Raw genomic sequence first — 25148 nt, forward strand, 5'->3', positions numbered from 1 at the left:
TGCTTTCTCCTAGATTTCAGTGACTTAGTTTGCATGACACCTTTTAAATGACAAAATCATGTGGATGGAGATGAATAGATCTCATTAAAATATAGGTTTGAGCCCTGGCCGGTGTGACTCAGTTGATTGAGCATCCTCTCGTGTACTGACGTGCACTGAAACATTGCCGGTTGGATTCCCCATCAGGGCACATGCCCTGGTTTCAGGCTCAATCCCAGGTCGGGCTGCATGCAGGAGGCAGCCGATCAATGTTTCTCTCTCACATCCATGTTTCTCTGTCTCCCTGTCCCTTCCTCTCTCTCTCAAGTCAATAAAAACACATTTTAAAAAATAAAAATAAAATGTTTTTTTAAAAAATATGGGTTTGATGAGAACCGTAGAGACAGTTTTACTATTACACATAATGATAGCCTTGATGTAACATCATATGCCTTTGACCAAATTAAATGACTACCACTATTTAAGATAATAGTACCTACCTCATTGAGTTTTCATAGGGATTAAGTGAATTGATATTTTTAAAGTTCTTGCACTAGTACCCAGCACATAGTAACTTTTTTAAAAAATGTTTTTATTGATTTCAGAGAGAGGAAGGAAAAGAGAAAGGTAGAAATATCAATGACGAGAGAGTCGTTGATCAGCTGCCTCCTGCATGCCCTCTGCTGGGTACCAATATCCTGCATGTGCCCTGACAGGATATTGAACCTCTATCTCCTGGATCCTAGGTCAATGCTCAACTGCTGAGGCACGCCAGCCGGGCCCACATAGTAACTTTTAATGAGTGTTTGATAAATACATAAAAAAGAAAAACCTGAAAAATAAGAAATTGACTTTCCTAAATTGGGTCAAGGAAAAAACTGAAAGTCTACAATCTGCTTTCTGTCACCTCACTCTTGTTGAATTAACTTCCTTCCTGCATATCTAAATAGTTGCTAATCTGAACAACCTCTTTCATTTTAAAGATTCGCCGATTCTCAGTCCAGCTAATTCTGCAATCAATTTAAGTGGAGCTCAGGACCTGACCCGGAATAAGAATGTTGTGAAGCCACTGGCTTTATCTTTGCAGGTTGTAGGGAAGACTTTTGCTGCAGGTGATGTTTTCCTCACTTATATTTCTTTGGTAAATACATAGTCTATAAAAGACGTGTGAAATTTAATTGACAACTTGGTAGATGAAAACAGAAGCTGCTTCTTTGCCAATTGAAGACAAAAGTGGGGTTGTCTATAATAATGCATTATTATACAAAGCTTTGTGTTTTCTGTGTTCCAACTAGAAGAGTCAAAGAATGACATTTGGTAGACGGGGAGACAGAGCAGGTTGATTTCATTCAACAAACATTTCTTGGGCACCTGTTATGATGAGGAACTGGGAATACAAAGATAAATAAGGCTCAATCCCTGATCTCTAATGTACTTGTAACCTAGTAGGGGAGATAGACCCATAAGAAGATATTTTCAGTGTACTGCAGTAAATACAGCACAGAGAAGGGGATTTTACCCCGTCATTTTGTGGACTAATCAAGAATGAATTATGGTCTTTGGACTATGAAGATATATTCACTGTACAAAGGAATTCTGGAAAGACATTTAAAATTCAGAGAAACACAAGAGCAAAGCTTGAAAAGAAAAGGAAAAGAAAGCGGCATAAGGTGTGCAGGAACTTGTGCAGCAGTTTGGACTTGTTAGAACCATAAAATTTAAACTCAGGAAGTGGCAGGAGGTGAGCAAGTGGTAGACAAGGGAAAGGTCACAGGAGGCCAGGCTGAGAAGCATAGATTTTACTCTGTAATTTAGGGAACAGAGGAGTGACATGGTCTTATTTGAACTTGAGCTAGATCATTTTAGCAGCCAAGAAAATAAGAGGTAGGAAAACTAGTTGGAGGTCATTTCAGTAATTTAGGTGAGAAATGATAAGGTCTTTCACCAGGGTAATAATAGGTTGGAGAGGAGAAGACAGATTGGAGAACTATTCAGGATGTAAAATCAGAAAGACTTGACTGATTAAAGTGAGCATGAAGCAGAAGGGGGTCTTGGTTTACGTTCATCTTTCTGGGTTAATGCTGGTGCCGTTACTTAAAAAGGAGTAGTTTCCCCAGGAGGAGATCGTGGATTTTATTTTGGATATGTTGAGCTTGAGATACTCATGAGGCATCCAAGTGGAGAGTCATTTAATTTATTATGGGGAAAATCAGAACTGATAGTATAGTATAAAGTTGAGTCACCAATTTATGATTAAAGTCACCAGGGTAAATTGTATCAGCCAAGGAGTAATGGAGTGTAAGGCAAGCTATGAGCTCAGAATAGAATCCTAGAAAGTTCCCATGTATAAGGAAAAGGTAGAAGAGGAATGAAGAGAAAGAGAGCACACCATTCTTGAAAACTTCCCAAGGTAGGCATCACAAGGTATCCAGATTAGATTATAGACTTGAGTAAGCTGAATCCAAATTTTTGCAGCATTAAAAAATTAATGAAATTATGGATCTTGGCAGTAATCTCATGGTTGCTAAAACCACCAGATGAAAGGCTGATGAACAACTTTATAATTCAAGAATTAGCCTAACAACTCTTGAACCCACTGATCAATCTTAACGTCATAAGAGAGAAAACCAGCCATTCTGTTCCTCTTGATGGATGTATACAACAGGACTTATGAGATACTCTTGGAAAAAAAAAAATCAAACCCAAATCTGAGTAAGCTTCTATATCTAATGATTAGTTTATAAGAAAGAGAGGAGATATTAAGTGACACCATGGGTATCCAATAAGCAAAATTCAAAGAATGAGAAATTCTGCCAGATTTTCAGCAAATTAATTGTAAGAAAGAAAAAGAAGAAAGGGAATCTGATATATTAAAAGAAGTTTAAGGGACAGAGCAACTAAATTTAATGTGTGGATCTTTTTTGAACCCCAGTTCAAACAAACCAACTGTAAAAAACCATTGTGAGATAATTGGGGAAATTTGAATACTGATGGAATATTTGATACTAGGAAATTACTAATCATTGTTAATTTTAAGTATAACAATACTATAGTTGTTTGTTAAGAGTTCTTTTCTTTTAGAAACACATGTAGAAGTATTTACGGATGAGGTGATATGATAAGTGAATTTGCTTCAAAATAATCCAGAGCACATATGTGTGTGTGTAGCATGAGGGGAAGAGATAGGAAGTATAGATATTGCGAGATTGGCCATGTGTTGATAAATGTTGAAGCTGGGTGGCGGGTACATAGTTTATTATACTGTTCTCTCTACTTTCATATATGTTTGAAAATGTCCATAATACAAATTTAAAAAAAGTTTTCTTCTACCTACCATCTCCAAAGACTTTACTGAAAATGATTCTAAAAGATCTCTTGGGGTCCTAGAAAATTATTTTTAGGTGACATTTCATTTTGATGAAGGTATTACTCTGATGGTTGTAATTGGCTCTATCTAAATGCACTGCCCTGTAGTGAGATTTCTTTCTGTCCTGGAGTGTGAGGTTTATCACATGGTTACAGCATCACAGAAAGCAGTGTCCTCCCTGCTCTGAGTGGTTCCTCTTGTTTACTACAGATGCTGCTAATGGAAACAGTAGCCATGGAGGGAAGAGCAGTACATCGAGCTCCACGCCAGCCCGCCCAGGGAATTACCCTTTGTCACCAAGACCTAGCTATGCATCAGGAGATCAAGGTACTATACTCATCTTAGAGTTTGGAAACAATGCAACTTAACTGTGGAAGCAGTGCTACAGAGTTTGGAATGATGAGTTATCTGACAGCCTACTTTCAAATTTTCCTTAGTTTCTCATACACTGTTTTGAAAGATTATTATTTGTGTGAGCAGTAACGATTAAATATCTTGGTGATTCTAGAGGATGAGCACTTATCTAGGAAGTAATGTTCAAGCCTATGGATAAGAAAGTGTCTTGAAAAATGGTGGGCTCTGCTGACCAAAGTACACGGTTCAAAGTTCCTCTCTATTGTGTGACCCTGGGCAAACGTGAGCCTTCGTTTCCCCATCTACAAAATGGATATAACAATATATTTGTCCTACAGCCTCACAGGGATGTTGATAGAATGAAATGAAATAATCTGGGTAAAACTGTACATTAGAAAACAGCCTACAGATGTTAAGTGGTATTGTTAGTGTGATGACTTTTCTTAATTTTATCTTTACCTCTGGAAGAGTGACTTAGGCTTTCTGAGTATAATCAAATGAAAGGTTCTATGTTTCTCTAGCTTCTTTCCTTTCTGCCACTGCTAAGGACAAGGTTCACCTTTCTTTTTGTCTTCAGCTACCATGTTCAGTTCTGGGCCACCAAAGAAACGACACCGGGGATGGTACCCTGGGTCGCCTGTCCCCCAACCTGGTTTAGTTGTACCTGTTCCTACAGTTCGCCCCCTTTCAAGAACTGGTAAGATCTCAACAGATGATGGGCTTTAAGTTTTACTGAATTAGCAGAGGTATCTCCTGTTCTTGTTCTTTTCCTGCACCCTTGAAGATAAATTTCCTTAACCAGCCATTGTGTCCAATATTATGTAACTATATCAATATTTGTCCCCATCACATCTGCCTTTACTAGAAGCACATGTGCTATCACAACAGACCTTAATTCACCATCTGATTTTGTTTTAGCCATTGTATTGATAAGCCATTTTTACATAGGGTACGAGGCTACCAGCCCCCCATCCTAGAGCAGAAATGCACTTGTTTTGCCAGCAGTGGTGTTAGATGTGTCCCCCAATGATCTGGTTCCTTATGTGACCCATACTTATTGTTTCTGGCTTGGATGGTTCAGTCTGTGACTAGAATCCTGAAAAACCAACTAGTTCTTCTTTAACTCTAGCTATGGCCATTTGGCATCTATAGTTAAATGTTCGAATGTTCATCTACCTCGCTATATTAAACAGAGAGATACAGCTATATACACAAAGAATCATGCCAATATGTTACCGCGGTTGCCTGTAGGTAGTACTGATTGGTGATGAGTTGATCCATCTTCAGACTTTTCTATATTTTTCTTTTTTTTTTATAATGAGAATATATGCTGTGATATTCTGGTGGGGAAAGATAAAATACAAAACAGAATCCAGAAGACTACACGTGAAAAAACTACCCAAAATGCTAAATAGTTATTATCTCCAGATGATGTGATAATGGTTGAATTTTTTCCTTTTGTTTTTCTCACTTCTAATTTTCTATAATAAACATGAATTACTTTATTGAAAAAACAACAACAAACCATTACACTTCTAAAACTCCCATATTAAAAGTATTAACACTACATTTATCTCAATTATATTGCCTTTAGCTTTTATGTCTAATCCTTCTTGTCAAACAACCTTTTTTTGCAGAGTCCCTTCTGTCTGCCCCAGTCCCACAGACCCAATTAACTGGAATTTTACAGCCTCGACCCATTCCTGCAGGGGAAACTGTAATTGTTCCTGAAAACCTGCTAAGTAACTCAGGAGTTAGACCAGTAATTCTGATAGGTAAGACAAAGGAATTTCAAATTGCCCCTGTCAGCTGGAATCTAGGAGAGCTTCTTCATTGCATTGTTTCTGAATTTATTTTTGTGTTCATGAATATATTTATTTATCCAGTTATTGATTCTTTCAGCTTTTATTGGTCAGCTCCATGCTATACTAAACATGTGACTAGAGTTGGGAATAAAGCAGTTTTTTGGCCCACAGGAGCACTGTTTAGTTAGGGAGTCTGTCATGTAAATGACAATTACGACACTCTGTGATACTTGAGCTGGTAGAGGTTCCCAACCAAGAACTACTAGAGCTCAGAGGAGAGGGAGCTTAACTCTGCCTGAAGGAGAGTCTGAGAAGACATCTCAGAGGTGATGTTTTGGCTAGATCCTGAAGGGTAGGCAAGAGTGGACAAGATAGGCAAGGGGACATTTCAGTTAAAGGGAGCCACACCACAGAGGAAAGAAACAAGCTGAGCCAGCTAACAGGTCCCACTCAGGATAACCAAGAGGTCCCAGAGTTGCAGATCTGAATCAGGGGGAAGCATCTGTGGCCAGTATCTTTAAGGAGTCTGAGTCCTAAGCTGTCTATAAGTGGAGGTGTAGAAATCTATGGGTCCCTAGATTCCAAGACTTAGTGATTTTCACACCTACTCAATAGTCCTCTCATTTGGGGACTAGGCTAGACCAGAAGGAGACTGCTTGCTTTACTTTTGGGCCTTAGCAGATAGGGTGTTTAAGCCCTACTAGATCTTCAGGGCATGTGTATGCAAAGTGTTATCTGTTTCTTGCCATTGGCTTGAGCCTACTGGCATGAATGGTTTTGTTTCAAGCCCTGTGCTTTATCATGCTTCCCTATCCACCGATCCTAGACCCAGAGCCACTGGGAGAAATCTCAGTTATTTAAATTCCATACGTTGGGAAGTTCTTATTGAGCATTTGAGTTGTATGCATAATGCAGCTAAGCCTCAGAAAGATACATGGAACATGGGAACCCTTTGGTGTCTGCGTTTTAGAAAAATTCACAGAGGGACTGTCCTCCCAACCACACCACCAAAACAGGGTATATTTTTAACATATTTTTGTCCTATCTACTTCTAAGATAATTTGAGACTGTTTATTGACATTAGGAAGAAAACATAAAAATAGCTAAGATAGCAAAAGGAGTGGAACCTCCACGGACCTGCGACTGGCGGAATATTGCTGTTGATCAGAGTTTAGCTTAAAAAACGTTTAAAGAAAACCTTAGGAAGTGACACTTGTTATCATAGTTTGTTTCTTTCCGACTTATCTGAAAAGAAACTTGATCAGGAATTTTATGGGAAAATATTTTATCATTGCTGTTTTACAAAAGATGCATAGATGTTTTGCAAACTCTCATCAATCCTTTATAGCAAAGATATAATATTACCATGTCCTTTCTGTGGGAAACAGGGATAGCATAATCTTTTAGTACTTTGCCTCCTGTTCATCTGATTTAATATAAGGGTAGTATTTGGGGCATCTGAGTGAATTCCCTAGGATTGATATATTTGAGTGATTTGTCAGGCAGCCATCTCAGAGAGCAGGGAACTTTGTTAAGCATTTTTGATCCTAGTTGAGCGAGTGTACCTGATTGGACCTGAGAGTGAAATATTGAACTTTATTGACCTGCTTCTACTGGGACAGGCTATGGCACTTTACCCTATTTCTATGGAAATGTTGGCGACATTGTTGTGAGTCCTCTGCTGGTGAATTGCTACAAGATTCCACAGTTGGAAAACAAAGACTTGGAACAATTAGGGTTAACTGGCAGCCAACTCCTGAGTGTGGAAAACATGATCCTTCTAACAATACAGTATCTTGTACGGCTGGGTAAGTTATTTTCAAGAATCATTTGATGGTGACAGTTTTTACTCTCTTTTGTATTATACTTTTTTCCTTTTTGTCTCCATATCCTCACATTCATCCATCTGCCTCTTACTTTCCCTCTTTGACTCCTAACAATCTTTTCCTTCAATTCCCTTTCCTCTTCTCCATTTCTTTTCTACTCATTTTATTCCCTTTCCACCACTTGCCTGTTTCCTTTCTCTTTTTTCCCCATTTCTCTCAGATTTAGCATTCTTGGCTCCTCCCTTTGCTTCTTTGAGTCTTAGAAGAGGTAAATTGCTCCACCTAGTGTCCAGTCTCATGATGGACCTGCGGTCTCCAAAGTATTTAATGACAGAACCTCTAAGGGCTGTGTCATGGGCACCCCTCCTTGGCCAAGTCACCTTTCTGAAAGTGCACCTACCACCTGGAATGCAAATGTAGCCATTGAAAATTATTTTTCAGTTTTCCATTTAGCCTTTTTATCTTGTTTATCCACTGTCCCTACACCTATTTTTTTTTTCTTCTCCAGCTATACCTCTTTGATGTAGTCCCATGCTTTTTTCCTTCATTGAGGTAGTAACTAGACCTCCTTAGAAGGCTCTCTAGGCTTTAGGGAATGGGGATACATAGGTCATGACCCTTCACTTCCTTTATTTGATATTTCCTCTGAGCCCCACAGTGGGTGTATGCAGGTGCTTTGACAATACTGCAGTGATTCAGCATCATTTACATTGCAATGTTCTTTATTTTGCAAACTGCAGTAGGTCATCCAATATGCAACCTGATTATATACTCACTCTAGGACTTCACGCCACTGATTTACTTAGCAAGATGTTCAAGATTTAAAGTTACACCAAAAATTTTGTTATCTTCACTCTTGTGAATTTTTTCATATTTAAAAATATTTTAGTGTTGAATGATAAACACTGGGTTCAACAGTGTTTTTTTCAGAAAGCTTCAGCAGGCCAGATTCAGTCTTTGGAGCATCAGCTAGCATTCCTGACTGCAACTCTTGGTGCCCTGAGAGCCCTAAGACCTGCTTTGACATGGGATCTGCTTCAACGACACTGGCTTTTGAAACTTACAAGGTTTCAGATATCCCACGAGCCACTTCCATGATAAACCCAGGACTTGTAAATCATGCTTATTAGTGACTAATAAAATTATAAAAACCAGCTATGTCTGCAGCTCACTTGATATCATCGTTTTAACTTGTATGTACAAACTTCTGGCTGTATTCCAAGATCTAAAATGAGCTTTAGCTGTATCCAGAATCAGTAAAACAAGGACAAACAGTAATGCTATTATAACAAACCAAGGCAATCAGTATAGCTTTTTTTCAGCCTTTTGAAGAAGGGAGCAAGAATATTTTCACATATGCTGTAGATTATAGATAGACACGTTTAAAAGTAATTCCAAATTTCTAAAAGGACAGGCCTAAAACTTTGATGGTTTAGTTACCTGGAGGTAACAGAAGAAGAAAAGCAAGATTCTTCAGAAGGAACAGGCCTTTCCACTACAGTCACTTTTTAAACAATCCCTGTTATTTCACAATCTGAAAATCTTTTGAAGTAGATAATGAAATCAGCAAATCCAGAGATTCTTGGGTAGCTGAGTCTGTTGGAACCTTGTCTCTTCCTTAAGGTATTTCTATCTGAAAAGCCATCAGAACTGACGCCTGAGCTAAGCTGAGTTACTGGAGATCAGCACTTGAAGGAACAAATTTTATTATTAAGTTTGGGAAAAGTAGAGAGAAGGCTCCTACAATTTAGCTGTAAAGGCTGAGGAAGAAATGATGGGAGGTAGTGGGAAGCAAGGCATTTTACTTTAAGAAATCTCTTACCTCATTTAAACTTTGATACACTTTCCCATTTCTCAATTCCTAACAGTAATTCAGTCAAAACTCTCTGAAAGTGAGTTTTAAGGCCATGGAGAATGCCATGAACATGTTCAATGATTTTATTTTCCCTGAATGACTTTATGTTTGGAATTAATTATGGTGCCTAATAGAATGTGTTAATCATGGTTTGGAGTGAGTCTTACAAACGCACCTATTAACCAGGCCTCTGAGCCTTCAGGTTGTCTACAAGAGGGAGTAGGGAAATTGGAGACAGTCAGAGCCACATGCTTTTTGAGCTGTCATTTTCTCTGATAGGAGAAAGCTCTAAATAGACGACCGCCTCCCCTTCATCTCATACAATCAGTGCGAATCTATCCACTTTGAGCTCAGTATCAAGTGTGTACCTAGTAACCACTAACCATGATGCTAATCTAATAAAGTAAATAAGTATCAGGTGATAAGAAGCCATCCACATCCCCCGAGCACTGATTGGGAGGGACAAAGGAAACATAAACACAATGTCAGCGTTGCAATTTTCTGGCCCTCTTTCTATGTATAGAAGAGAAAAATCTGTTAGGATTTAACTCCCCTACCTTCCTCTGGCCCCCAGCCAGTCCTCGAAAAACTTTTCTTCCATTAAAATTGTTTATTTTTAAAATGTGTAATATTTAATTTAATTTTTCTTATTCTAAACCTTCCTTTTCTTACTTTCCCAGAGAGATGGTAGGGGCCAGGGAGGCCACTTCAACCCCTGCTAGAGGAAGGAAAGATTTCTGACTTGAGCAAGGTGCCTCCTCCCCATACAGAAGTCCAGTCCCTTATGCCCTTATTCTTTCCCAAGGGCTTTCAGCACTGAGTTCTGAGACCATTGTCTGTTCTCACAGACTCTGAGGAGTCTCTTTCTGTTTACCAGAGCCCGAGTTTCAAATCTCTGCACAGAAAAAAAAAAAAAAAGACTCTGAACAGCGCAATTGAACATAGTTTCATTGGCTTTAATTTAAACTAAACATAGGAATTCATTTGTGTTGACTTGTTTATTTTATTCTAAAGACTGATTGAATTTCTGAAGAGAGTAAGAGGAACAAAATCCCTCTAATTCCCGAGGCTGCAGGTCACTCGGAAGCTTAGCCACAGCCATGGCAGGGGAGAGGGCTCCATGCCATACTTAACATCCCAGAATACCCGGGATTAACTAGGTGGTGAGAGCATGCACTAGCTGGGGAAGGTGTGAGCCTGCCTAAATATAAGTTGAGAGTGAAAATAAGCTTAATTTTCTTGTGGATGATAGTATTCTCAAAATCAGATATACAGGCAATGCATGGAAGTATTTTACATAGAACCTGTGAATAAAATGAGAAAATGAGTGAAACCTAAGGTTGATCATAGTATACCTATAGGTTAGTGTCTTACTTCCTTAGTTATCGGCCATTTCCATAATGCCAAGTTTAATAGGCCAGCAATATGAAACGTTCAGTGACCATCTCCTAAGGTGTACAGTGGAATTAATACTATGTCTGAGTACAACCTTTTTTAAAGATATCAAGACTAGAATAAAGGAGAACAGAAACCTGCATTTTTAAAAAATATTGAGGCAGACAGAGAAAAGAGAAGGTAATTTCACAATGGAAAATGGTTAGTGGGGGCTCTATACTTGTGGCCACTTACAGGAAAAAGCGTATTTGCCAGTTGGAGTATGTATGGTGGACTTAGAAGGACCGCTCACTGATGTCTGTCTTTTCTAGCTGTGATTTTTAAAAAAAAAAAAAAATTCTAGCTGTAATTCTCTTCAATTTAGGTCCTGATCAGATACCTCTCAGGGAAGAATTTGAGCAAATTATGCTGAAAGCTATGCAGGAATTTACTCTGAGAGAGAGAGCCCTGCAGATGGGTGCTCAGTGCACACCTGTGTCGCCAGGACAACTCCCCTGGCTGGCTAGATTAATTGCCAGTGTATCTCAAGACTTGGTTCATGTGATTGTGACCCAGAACTCTTTGGCGGAGGGCATTTCAGAGACATTGAGGACTCTCAGTGAAATGAGACACTATCAAAGGCTACCAGATTATGTGGTGGCAATTTGTGCATCGAAAATCAGAGGAAATGAATTCTGTGTGGTAGTATTAGGTGAGTAATGTTTCTTGTTTTTTTGTTTTTAACCCATTCATTCAATTGTCTGTCCATTTGAAAAATGTCTATTGGCTGTTTCAGGCATCTGTGCAATTAATCTCTGGCTAAGTGCTCCCACTTGGGTTCTTTCCCCTAATTTTAACTTTTCCTTTCCTCCTTAGATCAGATTTTCATAGCCCTTAGTTTGGCTGGTGTCCCTGTCAGCTGGTTGTGGGAGCATTATTTCAAAGCATACCCTGGTAACAGATACCCTTGACTCATGTAACTTCTCTCCTTAAAAAGTTTTGGAAATGTTACCATTCTAGCATGTGATAAAGCCATTGCCACAGGTGGCCTAAGCCAGCGAGTCAAATTTGCCAGGAACTTAGCTCAAGGATTCACCTCCTCACTGAAGAAGATATTTAATGTTATAATGTTCACTCTCGGTAAAAGGTTCAGAAAGTTGGTACATTACAAAATGTATTTTTGTTTCTTGTGCTGATTTTGTATCAGGAACCATCCTGAGTAGCCATTTGGACTAAATTTTGCTTTTCTTCTCTAGTGAGTGCTCTCAGCTCTTCCTACCGAAGAGGCCAACCCCCCCCCCACCTCCCCTCACCCCGCTTTGACAAAACCTGCCTGCCCATCTCTCTATGATATATGTCTCTTTCAAAAAGTGTAATACATTAGAGTTTTTTTGTTTTTATTTGTAAAATCAATAACATATGTTTATATTTTTAAGACAGATGTTCATCATAACCATGCAAACAATTTTTAAAGGTTTTTCCTCCCTAGCCTTTAAACACAGGTATGGTATGTTTTCACAGTTAGAAACATAAGATATGTCATTTTTTTCCCTTTATCACCTAACATCATATTATAAACATTTTGTGTTTAGAACTGTAATTTCAAATGCTGTGTAATTTTCCACCCTTTGATGTGCTGTACTTTTTTTAACCAGGTCCCTATCATCATACACTTTTAGTTGTTGCCAGTTTTTGCTCTTATAAATCATGTCCCAGGGAACATGTGTTCACTGGCACATTGTCTTCTCTCTCTGTGTTCTGCAGGTCAGCATCAGTCCAGGGCTCTGGCAGAAAGCATGCTCACCACAAGTGAGTTTCTAAAAGAAATAAGTTATGAGCTCATCACAGGAAAGGTCAGTTTCCTGGCATCGCATTTCAAAACCACATCATTAGGTGAGTGGTTGTAGGATTCAGCAACATTGCCAGCCCTGGCTGCGTGATTTTCTGAATTTAAATCTTAGCATGTCGGGGAGATAAATGTGGAGCTTGAGCTTGTCGGCTGAGTTCCCTTCACCCTCCCTTCATTTGGAATGGTTTACCCTCAGTATTCTATGACTGACACAGCAAGGGGGTCCAGAGGAAGGCACAGGGGTACTAGAATGGGAGGCCTCAGCTCAGCTACCACTTTGTTGTCTGACCTTGGGCGAGAAACTCTCTCCCCAGATCTCAGTTTTTAATATGTCAAAGGGAGATATGATGATCCCCTCCTGCCTTCTTTTAGTATTACGGAGGTCAAGAGAGATAGAGTCTGAGAAAGCGTGTAAACTGTTAGCACAGTATAAAGGAGGGTAGCTCTGGATATGGAGACACTGCTGCAGGGATGGCGGAGTGTAAACTCGGATGTGAAAAGCTGGCTGGCTGACAAATCTTGATGAGAACCCAGCTTAACTGCCCTACCTGGAGGCTGATGACAGCGTATCATTCCTTGTAATCTTATCTCCGTTTTATTTTGTGATAGGCGATGACCTGGACAAGCTGCTAGAAAAAATGCAACAAAGAAGAGGAGACAGTGTTGTGACCCCTTTCAACGGTGACCTTCATGAATACGTGTCACCTCAGGAGGCTGCTGCTATGATCCCCACGCAAAACCTGGGTAATGTCACCTCAGGCCAAAGGCAGGAAATCAGCCTTCAGGCCAGACGTGATAGAGGCTAAGTCATCCAAAGGGTTTAGAGGTCTCATCTTCAAATCACAGCCGGTAACAGGCTTTTCGTCGTCATCTACATGATAAATCCGGCTCAAATTAAAAATGCCTTTCCAAGTGGCCTGGGTCAAACACCTTGTTCTTAGTAAATATCTCCTAGAATTTAAATCAAAGTCAAACACTTTTTTTAAAGCATTATCTTTTTTTCCTGGAAAGATTCCTGGGTCCTTGGTGTACTTTCCTCAGCTCCACCAGCTGTGCCCGAAGACCTGTACATGCTCATGGAGGCCTTCAAATAACTGCTTGAAAGAGTCTAGACTACAGTCCATGCAGGGCTCCTTGCTCTCCATTCCCTTCATTTTCTCTCTGACGTGTAAAACGCACATGATCAGGGATCGCGAGGCCTCCCTGACAGATGGAGCAGCAATAGCAAAACATCATTTGCCTTATCACAAGCTTCCTGGACACAAAGGGGAATGAAGGGTGGGACCAGGGGTGAGGAGTTCAGTCAGTAGATTGGATTCATTTTGGTTCAAATTCCCCAATTCCCCGTTTGATGGGGACATCATAGGAAAGGATGGAAAAAAAGAACAGGAGAAAGCACAGATAGAAACCAGATCCATATAAGCTGCTGCAGACAGCCTTTTGGCCTCCGCTTGATAGGAGTGCATCATGTATATATCAGCATTGCCGCAGCAATGAAAGTAGCATGGCTTGGCATCAGTTCGGCCATAAAAACAAATGCAAATACAGGCAATAAAATTTTTTGACTTCTGGACGTTATTTAGTAGTAAAGTGGTCATTCAGATGATCTAAAATGTATTTATACTGTTTTGAATTACTAACAAAGTTAGAATTTATAAATTCTCAAGAGGCAGAGGATTTACAGATTCCCACATACATATCTTTGATTCCCTGTTTAAGAAACATTGCTTAAAGATATTTTTAGATTTCTTCAAACTTTAAAATTTGCTAAGTTAAATTCTACAAAGTTATGCGATTATCTATGCCAAGTTCCCACCCATCTAACCTGTGAAATGAAAAAAAAAAAAAATCTAATGATCAGAAGATAGACTTATTTTGATTGGGAATTTTTCTGGATCAGAAACTTTTGGGGCTACTATTAAAAGTGACAGCTCTGGGCTTTTCTAGTGGGTTCTCTCAGCTAGTAGAGTTTCTGGTGGGTTCTCTACCCACCAGTATAAATCTCCACTCACTGTCAGGGTCCTGTGGTGGCTCAGGTCTCATGACTACCATCTTTGCGTTGGCCGTATTGCAGTTTGATTTTAGAGAATATTAATTAGCACAGGTTAATTGGGCCCTTGTATGCCAGTGAGACTTCCACATGTGTTCCTGATAAAAAGCAGCCCTTTAAAGAAGTATTGGATGTTGCCTGCTCAGGCATTTAGCTGACTAAGCCTGTCTCATTGTGTGAGTGCAGGCATGCCGGTATAAGAGAGATTGATTGCTTGGTTATAACTTGTAATAAAAAGCTACTGACATGCTTAGAGTATCTGGGCAATGTTTTTCTAATATGTCACTTACTGAGAGGCCAGCTGGCCATGTCATGAGTTGGGGCTCTTCAGATAATACAAGCGTCAGCACTGGAGTTGGCCATAATCGCCTAGATCTGCCAGGTCACAAGCACTGGCAAAGTCAAGTGTGAAAAAGGTGAAGGTAGTGTCTCTGTGACCTACGTTATGCAGTCACTGGGAGGAGTGTTTTAAATCATGTTGCAATGGGCTTGCTGGAGAGGAAATGTTTACTACAGTGCCATCCAGGCAAGCTTGAAGGAACTCAGCATTATTAGGGTTAGGACATTGCCTCCTTCCCTGGACTGGGGAACCTGACCCATGCTGATGGTCCTAAAGAAAACTGGAAACTCTTTCCTCCCCTTCCAGAGATGAGTCCTGGCTCCAGCTGAGAGGGTGTGGTCTGTCCCCACTCCATTTCAAGGGAGAGGAGGGGTGTTGAGTTAGTGATTTATGAGACAATTGATTTTAAAGTAATACATTTGAAAAATTACCACATCCACTGTTAAGCACATCTTTGTAACCAAGTTTTCGGGGAAAATAGACAAATCTATTAAAACACAATAGAGAGTGAAAATAGATAGTGAGAGCTCTTGGTGATAGAGCATTACTTTACCATGTGTGTGTGCATGCACGTGTGTATTATATTTCCCCACTATGGATTCCCAGTGGCCATCACAGAAGTGAATTAATCTTCTTCTTATGACTTTTTTATTTTAGATTTAGATAATGAAACCTTCCAAATTTATCAACCACAGCTTACAGTGGCCAGAAAACTCTTATCCCAGGTGTGTGCTATAGCAGACAGCGGCAGCCAGAGCCTGGACCTTGGCCACTTCAGCAAAGTGGACTTCATCATCATTGTCCCGAGATCGGAGGTTCTGGTCCAGCAAACTCTTCAACGGATTCGACAGTCAGGTAAGACTGAACTTTCAAAGAGGACCCTGCCTAGATTCAGCCTTGCATTCCCTCTGCCTCTTTCTTTTGCTTAATCCAAATGTTTATAGGACAATTCCATCTTTTTTTACAGTAATAAAAAGAGCACTGTAAATGTTACTAGAATTTATCTGTAAGTTTTCCCTCAAAGTATTCTGGCCTTTTCCCTCCTTGGTCAGGGCTAAATTGACCTATACATTTGCCCGATACTGTGAAGTCCATGGTGGCATCAGTAGACTAGAAACTGGTCATTCATTTATGAAGAGAAGTTTTCTCAAGGCAAGAATAGCCTTTCATGGGATGGTGGGGTCTATGCCATCTGAACTCCTTCTAGGTCACTTACCCCTAGGTGGATTCTTAGTAATTAACATACTACCAGCACATTTTCAACCTAGAGACCAGAACACCATTCCCCGTGTCAACAAAGAGAAGCTTCATTGAAAAATAGTTGAAATTTCTCCTGATGACTTTAAGAGAATAAGTATAGAGGAAAAATATTTTCCCAGAAAATATAAAAAAGACAGAGAGCAAAAACTGAGAAGTCTGTGGTAAATAACATCCCTTTCAAACATAAAATTTGTTTAGGGTGATAAGCAGTAAAGAATTTAAGAAACAGACAGCTGAAAATGCTTGCCTTTGTAAACTAGCTTTGAAAAGGAAATTATAAATGTCAAGTTGCTTCTGAGTACCTTAGCTGGGAGAAACACACACACACACATTTTAGTTGGAGGATGAATCTTTGCCATAGTAAAAAAATTTATTTTTAATATATTTGAAAACAGGTAGGAAGCGGAATTCAGAGGAGCTTAAAGTGTAGGTTATATGTTTCATACAGATCACCTGGGGACCTTGTTAAAATGCAGTGGGTCTGGGAGTGTTATTTGTGAGACCCAGGAAAAGACCTCAGGTTTTAAAGGCTGGGCAGTTAGGGGGAGGTCTTAGGGGCAGAGCAATAGAATATTCATCAGCTGTATGAATATTTAATGTACCAAAATGTGATTTATTCTTAAGTTGTCTGTCCTTGGGTGTGGTTGGCAAATGGCACTCATTGGATTTCTATTATCTATCTCCCTGAGTAGGGTGATGTAAGCTACCTACCCCCTGGTGGGGAGGAGAAGTGCAAACCACTTACTCTCTAGTGTCCTTGGTTTAGAGAATAGGATTTGCTAGGTGGCTGCAAACTGCTGTTTCACTGTCTCAGTTTCCCTCTTCTGCTTGTCCTGGAATTTTCCAGCTTCTTACTATTCTATAACATGTGGACTCCACATTCTGCATTTTAACAAGCTCCCAGGAGATGCCAGTGCTGCTGGTCAGAGGACCACACTTGGAGTAGCACATCTCTAAGAAATCTTTTGTTAGTTCCATGGGCCAATGAGCTTACCGGCCATAGATTTTTCCCTCTTTAACTCTGACACATGTAAAGTCCACGCCTTCTGGAGGCCCAAGTGCCTGGCTAACAGTGCAGTTTTCTAAAATTCTAAATGTCAAGTTACAAAATGGCCTGTTGCCCTGTTACAAAACCTGTTGGATGGACTTAAAGGTAATTAGCCAGAGAGGATCAAACACCTTCTCTTGTAGCTCTCCCAGAAACCAAAGTGAATTCTAGGCTCCCTGGGCTACTGGCCATTTCTGCCCCTCCCCCCATCACTGAGGAAAATAGAAGAGCTTTAGTCACACCAAGCATTGACCAGATGTTTTATTTCCTATGGATTTTACATTTCCATAACATGGAGGGAGCACCTTCTCTTATAGGTGCTTTACTTGTACCAATTGGCATTTGTGGCCTTCCTGAGTTTGTGATCTGATATCCCAGATCATGCTTGAGCAAACTCATAGCACCTGTTTCAAGTGGTGAAATCATCGCTGGTCAGCAGTTGTGCTCTCTGGGAGCCTTTTCCTGAGATAACCTCTTGATGACCTGTACTTTCACCTCTCCTGATAAGTGCAAGACCCAAAATAAAACCGTGCATTTTTGACAGATGAAGAAATTATATAGGTCCTTCCTTTTCCCTTCTCAATGCCCTCAGATTTTTCTAAAGTGAGTATGTTAAGATGATCACTCCTCAGAAAGGCACCAGAGTGTGACTAGTTACATAAACTTGGAATCCAGAAAAGTCAATGTTATGCACAGATTTGAAAAATTCAAGGCAAAACGTATTTTAAAATTTATTCCCACATGGCTTTGGCATACATACTGGAATTTTTGCGGCCAAAACAATCACTTCTATATATTTTTAAATAACTGTAGTCATTTTAATTATAGAAAAACATAGTTATAGTATTTTTTATTTTGAAAAAATAAATTAGAAACATTTAAACATTTATAATCCCACCTTTCAAAGATAACCACTGTTAAAATCTAATTGTTCACAAAGGACTTAATAGCCAGTGTCCTAGGCTCTCTTCTGTGCCTGTGTCTGTTTTTCACTTGACATTATAGTACACACATTTCCCCATGTCATTAAAGGCTTTTGTAAGCAGCATTCTTAATGAATGTATAATATTCCATATTATAACACACCAAATTGTATATGTTTTGATATTCAAATACCTTCATATTCTTAGAACACATAATAGTTGATAAGTGGAACAGGAAGGACCATAAGGATGTAAAGAGAAATTATCCAGAGCAGAGTAAATAGTTAGCAAGAGATTATCTACTAAAACAACTCTTAAAAATCACAGCTAAGAAAGCAGAAAGCATTCTCCAGAAGTCGTCTGACTCAGTTTCCTCAAATGTTTCCGTGTGAATCAAGGAGAGCTTCGTTTGCCATTTGCAGAAGGTCGCAGAGGGCAGTGCCTAATGTGGTCCCTGTCTCAGGCCTGGCGGCAGTAGGTGCTCAACTACTGTTTGAATGGGGGGCGAGAGGGAGGATGAGGAGGGACTGGCAGAAGGAGGAACAATGTTCCAGTGCTCCATTGTCCGGTTCCATTTGCCTTTCCCTAAAGGAAGCATTTCAGCAGCCTGCCTGCCAGGAAAAGCACAAGGCAGGGAGAAGCAGCCAGGGCACGCAGAAAGGCCACATCCTTGGCAGCCCTTGTGTGGCTGAAAGAAAAAGGTGAAAATAGAAACCATCACATGGCTGCAGACCCAGCACTATAGGCAGAAGCACTTGATACCTCAACTAGATTCTAATTAAGGAAGGGAGGCAGGGAGACAAGAAAATGTGTTGGAAAGAATTTCAAGGATCAAAAAAGAAATGGAATGTGTTAAACATTTGTACGCTTGCCCAAAATGGACTTGTAACTGCTGGAGTGATCAGTGGAGAAGCAGCATAAGGAATTTTTAGACTGTAGGAAATGCTTTTGTTTCAGTTTCATTTTCCACAATTTGATGTTGTGCCATAATTCTTGATTCAGGAGACCCTACATTCTATACATTAGAATACTGGGGTATCGGTGCACGTTAAAAATGCAAGCCACTTTCCATTCAGGGTGGATGTAATGAAAACAGAGTATTAGGGACTGTTCATACTTTCCTCCTTTCTGCTTTTAAAATGGTGTAGGTGGGAGCCCCAGCAAATGGGAGTCACTCTGGCAGTATCCAGAAGCTTTATCACCCTCAGGGCAATGACACAAATTTGACACCTAAACACATGCCTGATTATAAAAGAACCAGAGAGACATGTTTATCTGTTGATAGGTAGATTATTCTATCCAAACAGACATAAGGAAGTTTCAAGGTGGTGGCAGAGGTTAGAAGGGGCAATGAAAAGACAGAAGAAGGCATTTTCACATTCTAAAATGTATTTTTCTTGGTCTCATCAGCCTTCTACTTCCTTGTCAGTCACCTAAAGTTTAAGCAGAAGAAAGGCAGTATTTATTGGGCAGGGAAGGGGATCCCAGGGGAGAAAGTACTAGGAAACTGCCCTGTCCTGAGGTGGAATTGGGGACACACCAGAGATTCCTTTGTACACATACTACTGGACAACTACCTAAAGTTAGCATTCTTAAAGTCAATTTCCACTTAAGTAGTTAGCCCAGTGCCCACCCCTGGTTTATAGAAGATGTTGGCACCTGGCTCACAGTCTTCTCCGCCTCCCAACCTGCCTCCATCCAGAGGTACTTTCTGTCCAGGTGGATGACAAGCCAATATCCTAGCATCTCAGTACCTTACATTCCCCATCCTCAAACACCTTTACCTGTACTCCTCCTTGGTCACCTGCTCCCTAGTCATATCCAGACCCTACTGGGTCCTGGAATCCTTAATTCTAATATCCCCAGTGTCAGACCACAAGCTCCTTTTCTACATACACTGTGGGGGTAACAAATCAACCTTTCCGATGGATGCCATCGTAAGTTCCTTTTTGGTTCTTTAGCTGGATCTCTCCCATTCTCCACAGTGGCTATTGCAGACTCTGTGTCACTCAAACTTCCAACTCCATCTTTCTCTCAGCAAATGACCATGCCACCAACTTCTCTCCTCTCCCACCCCCAAGAGAAGAAAACTTCAGATAACTATATACACCCATCTTTGCCCCTTCCCTCTTGATCAATGAAAGAGCTGCCTTCCTCTATTTCAACCTGGTTCACCCACCTTGTTCTAAATGCTACTTCTCCTCGTGGCACTCACACTGTTATTTCTTCTCTCGTTGCCACATTCAACCTCCTTCTCTCCTGGAGCTCATTCCATCCATTTAAACATGCCCCACTCTCTGGAAGACAAAACAAGCCTCTGTTAACCCTGCCTAACCCTCCAGCTCATCCTCTAGTTAACCGCCAAACTTACCGAGGGAGTTGCGTGCTGTTAGTTATCCCCACCTCCTCCACCTCCTACTCACTCCTCAACACTGGAAATGCACCTCCACTTCCCACCCCCACCCTTGTAGGGCTCTTACCAATGTTACCAGTGACCTTTTCAGTCCTTTTCTGAACTATTGGCTGCACAGGTGACCTCCACTCCTTCCCTGCAATATCTTCGGCTTCTAAGACAACTCTTTCTCAGGCTTTCTTCCTCACCCCGTGCGTGGGTGCTCATCTGCACGCAGTTCTCCTGCATGGCACTCAGCCCTGTACTGTGGCTGTATGTTCATTAATGATCTTTCTCTTCAACTAGAAAGTAAAAGACTCGGGAAACATCTCTGTCTTGTCTATGACGCAGCAGACACTTAATATTTATTGAACTAAATTTTGTATAACATTTTGTTGAATTGGATTTTAAGTTAAAATCTATTTTAAAAGAAAAACATAGAAGTAATATTTAGGATTTGGTAGTCCTCTGGCAGAAACAAACTAAGTCATCAAAACCATGTTCCAGAAATCTACTTTGCCCAAGAGTAGAGGCCTTAGATATGTATGTATCAGGCATATCTGTCAGTCACACAGGGCTCTGAAATTGTATCTGTGTGTTCAGAATGCTATTCTGTGTTGGTCTAGTGCTGCTTCCCTCCTTGGCCCAAACAACACAGGAGTACACTCCCACAGACAGGTCTCACCAAACCCAGATTAAGAACCCTCCCTCACTGGAAAGACAGAGGGCGCCAGCTGAGCCACCAGGAGGTGAAGGGACCGCCAATGCAATGGGCACTGAAAGTGATTAGCAAGAATTTTAACCAGCTATTTCAATTTCCAGGTTATTTACTTGCTGAGAGGAGATTGCCAGGGTGAAGGAATAGCCACTGTTATCATAATACTGAAAAACTTAGCATGATGTAATGATTTAATATTTTCTTGATTTTCATTCCCTTTTTAGCACTAGAATATTTTTGCATACCACACCTTTGGAGAAATTAATTCAGTCCTCAGAGAAGATGAACAGTTAAAACTAAGAGCAGTTTTATTTTTCTTTAGGATACCTTCCTAATGAGAAAAACAAGAAATAAAAACTAGAAATTAAATTCTTTATTTAAAAAAAATCAAGAGATAAAAATGTACAAGTTAAAATACATTGTTGTGTCCAAATAAACAGGGTAGTGGGGCATTGAGTTGAATACTGGATCACCTTTAATGATACCTGAACATTTTGGATTTCTCTGATCATTATCAGTTTTACTTGATATCCAGACTCATTAGCTCCTTCTAGTGATGGGTTCGGGCCACACATTCAGACTTTTGACCTTTATGGAAAGGCCTTTGATATTGGTGCTCACAAGGTATTGAGGACTTGGTGTGTGTGTTCTTGTTTTTGTTCCCCTTCAAGGCCCTTAGATGGTTGAAACCTTGCTGTTCCTCTTTTCAAGTTTTTAGAGGAATGGCCTCAGAGGACATGATATTGTTTTTCTCTAATCCCATAAAAGGCTAAGGCTCAAGTGTTCCTGAAGCCCATCTGGATTCTGTAGCCTTCAGTAAAGAAAGGGGTACAAGTGGCTACACTGGAGCTGCTTAGAGTCCTTGGCTGTCCAAGAAAGGTTCTCTGCAGAGACCTTTCAAGTTGGTTATTCCTATGGAAGATGTCCATGACTGGGGCACCACCTGTGTCAGCTCCACCGGTTCAGATTAATCACCTTTAGGGAACACAGTGATTCCCAACCACCGTGGGCTCTAGAACTCAGTGAGTTGCAAAATGTCATAAAAGAAAAGTTAACGTTGCCTCCTAAGTTTCCATTCATGTCAAAAATAAGATTTAGTATTTAGGTATACATGGCCTTGGACCTCTTGGTGCCACTATCAGTACCCCAGGCGGAAACTGCTGATGCCCAGTTTTTATTGAGTTTGAAAATGTGACAGATTTGCTCATAATATATTAGAATATAGACTTTTATTTAATCCTATAGAACTCTGAAAAACAAATTATCAAGAAGACAGAAAACAACCTTTCTCAGATAAGCCATTTCTCTCAGCATTTCTGACCATTTTCAGATTCCATACCTCTGTGCTTATTTTTGAAAAACAAAATGAAACATGAAGACTAAACCAGAAACTAATGAAAAAGTTTATCTATATGGGGTGGAAGAGATAGTGATGGATGAGTATAACATTTTATATAGTGTTGACTTTTGCCTTATAAACGAGTTACATATTCAACAAAATTAAATTAAAATGATAGTGAAAACTTAATATCAAATGCAAACAGAACTAAATGAACCTGACTGCATATTAAATTGATAACCACACACTGAAAATAATTAACTCAAGTACTTTTTTGAACACAGTTTTCTAATTGTGCAACCTTGATGTGATATATTCTAAGGGCAAAAAGGATTGCAAATAAATCTTGAATTTTAATCATGATGTTGGGAGTGGCATTAATAATTTTAAAACTGTTTGTGTATTGCCCAGCCAGGCGTGGCTCAGCGGTTGAGCATCGACCTAGAATCCAGGTGATCAGGGTTCGATTCCCGGTCAGGGCACATGCCCGGGTTGCGGGCTGCAGCCGGTCAATGACTCTCTCATCATTGATGTTTCTATTTCTCTCTCTCCCTCTCCTTTCCTCTCTCTGAAATCAATAAAGATATATTTTTAAAAAAATTAGATTAAAACTGTTTGTGTATTTCATAGGATATAGTAAATGCATAAATATGTTCATGTTGTTGAACACCAGGGTTTTCACATGAAGGAAGGGAGCTTCAGATATGGAATGGGAAAGAATAAGAAATATTCCTTTTAGATTTATATTGGAGATATAAGTATGAGCTCATAACTTGAAAAAGTTAAATGTTTCCTAACTCTGACCACAGAAAGGTCTTGAAAGCAGTGACATCTCAGTATTAATGTGAACATTTAGCATCTAGGTCTTGGTTTATAAATACCTTTCCCGACTGTCCTAGTTCTGAGGTGGGAACAGCCTGGAATATCTTGTTCCAAAAAGCGAGGAAGTACTCAAAGATTGATAGGGACATTTCAAAAGGACACAACAGCCTGTTCAAAGGGGATTTTACTGGCCAAATTTGGTAATTTTGAATATCAAAAGGAATGATGGCAATAGATTGTAATATGTTGAAATTTTTAAAAAACCATGAGTACATAGTAATACTAAAAAAATAATAATAAGCAGCAAGACATGTGAGGGTTGGTGGAGAGATAAGCCCTTCTTTACAAAAAAGCACTACCTAATAAATGTAGGAAAAAGAATTCAAGAATTCCTATTTTGCAATACCAGTGTAATTATTGATTCTGGTTAGTATTATTAATGGATACTAAAACCATTGGGTAAAATGTCATTTGGGTACAAATATTCACACAGTCTCAGAGTGTCATCCCCATATTAAAAATTACAGAAAAGGCCAGGCCGGGCATGGCTCAGCGGTTGAGCATTGACCTAGGTAGGATCCGGGAGATAGAGGTTCGATTCCCGGTCAGGGCACATGCCCAGGTTGCAGGCTCGATCCCCAATGACTCTCTCATCATTGATGTTTCTGTCTCTCTCTCCCTCTCCTTTCCTCTCTCTGAAATCAATAAAGATATATATTTTTTTTTAATTACAAAAAGGAAACGGTATCTTTACAGTGGAGAGATCTGGCAGTAGACACTACCATAACTAATAATTAAACCTTGCCATCTCCAGTTGTGGGACAGGTTGACATTAAGAGCAAGGGGAAGTACACAATGTCATGTATGAGGTATAATTGTCAAAAATGTTTAGCCTCAATCCAGTCACAAGGACAACCCCAGAAAAATTCCGATTCTGTGGCATTCTACAAAACAGCCAGCATTAAAAAAAAATAGCAATGAAAAAACAAAAAGAAAAAGGTAGGAGGCTGTTTTAATTATGGAGAATAAAGAAACATGACAAACAAGTATAGTTCTTAATTATTGATTAGATCTTAGACCTAAAAATAAAAAATAAAAAACAACTCTGGCACAGTTAGTGAAACTCAAATGTGAGCTGTGTATTAGAGAATATTATATTGATGTTAGTTACTACTGACGGACATTTGGCTTCCAGTTTTTCACTATTTCAAACACTGCTCGAACACATATATAAGAGTTTCTCTAGGAGTAGGATTGTTGGGGCATAGATTATGTACATTTTCAACTTTACTAAATAATGCTAAATTTTTTTCTAAGGTAGTTATATTTACAGTCCCATTAGCAACATATGTGTTTTAGTTGCAAATATTTGATACAGTCATGCTTCTTTTAAAATTTTTTATTTTCAATTTACAGAAAAGTCACAAAAATGGTACAAGAGATCCAAAAAAACGTAATTAAGAAGCCATTTCCATTTATAATAGCATGAACAAAAATAAAATATTTAGGGATATTTTTGACAAAAGAAGTGTAAAATTTACACTCAGAAGACATTGTTGAAAAAGAATAACAAAGCCCTAGCTGGTTTGGCTCAGTGGTTAGAGTGTTGGCCCTTGGACTGAAGGGTCTTGAGATTGATTTCAGTCAAGGGCACATACATCAGTTGCAAGCTCAATCCCCATTCCCGGGTGGGGTGCATGCGGGCGGCAATCAATCGATGTGTCTCTTTCACACATCAGTGTCTCTCTCTCTCTCTCTCTTTCTCTCTCTCTCTCCCTCTCCCCCTCTCCCTCTTGCTCCTTTCCACTCTCTCTGAAAAGCAATGGAAAAAATGTCCTCAGGTGAGG

General features: G+C 39.7%; 1 protein-coding gene across 1 annotated transcript in view; it reads left to right on the forward strand.

The window, feature by feature from the left end:
- Positions 1 to 25148, forward strand: part of GREB1L (GREB1 like retinoic acid receptor coactivator) — a 201713-nt gene that overhangs the window by 133104 nt on the left and 43461 nt on the right. The window contains exons 9-17 of the mRNA XM_087818992.1: positions 963 to 1091; positions 3557 to 3673; positions 4278 to 4397; positions 5338 to 5475; positions 7128 to 7313; positions 10946 to 11272; positions 12325 to 12453; positions 13019 to 13153; positions 15457 to 15654. Of these exons, the coding sequence (XP_087675118.1) occupies positions 963 to 1091; positions 3557 to 3673; positions 4278 to 4397; positions 5338 to 5475; positions 7128 to 7313; positions 10946 to 11272; positions 12325 to 12453; positions 13019 to 13153; positions 15457 to 15654 (1479 nt within the window). The remainder of the gene's footprint in view (positions 1 to 962; positions 1092 to 3556; positions 3674 to 4277; positions 4398 to 5337; positions 5476 to 7127; positions 7314 to 10945; positions 11273 to 12324; positions 12454 to 13018; positions 13154 to 15456; positions 15655 to 25148) is intronic.

Source organism: Miniopterus natalensis, chromosome 7, assembly GCF_054644295.1.
Source record: "Miniopterus natalensis isolate mMinNat1 chromosome 7, mMinNat1.hap1, whole genome shotgun sequence".
In the NCBI taxonomy this organism is placed as follows: Eukaryota; Metazoa; Chordata; class Mammalia; order Chiroptera; family Miniopteridae; genus Miniopterus; species Miniopterus natalensis.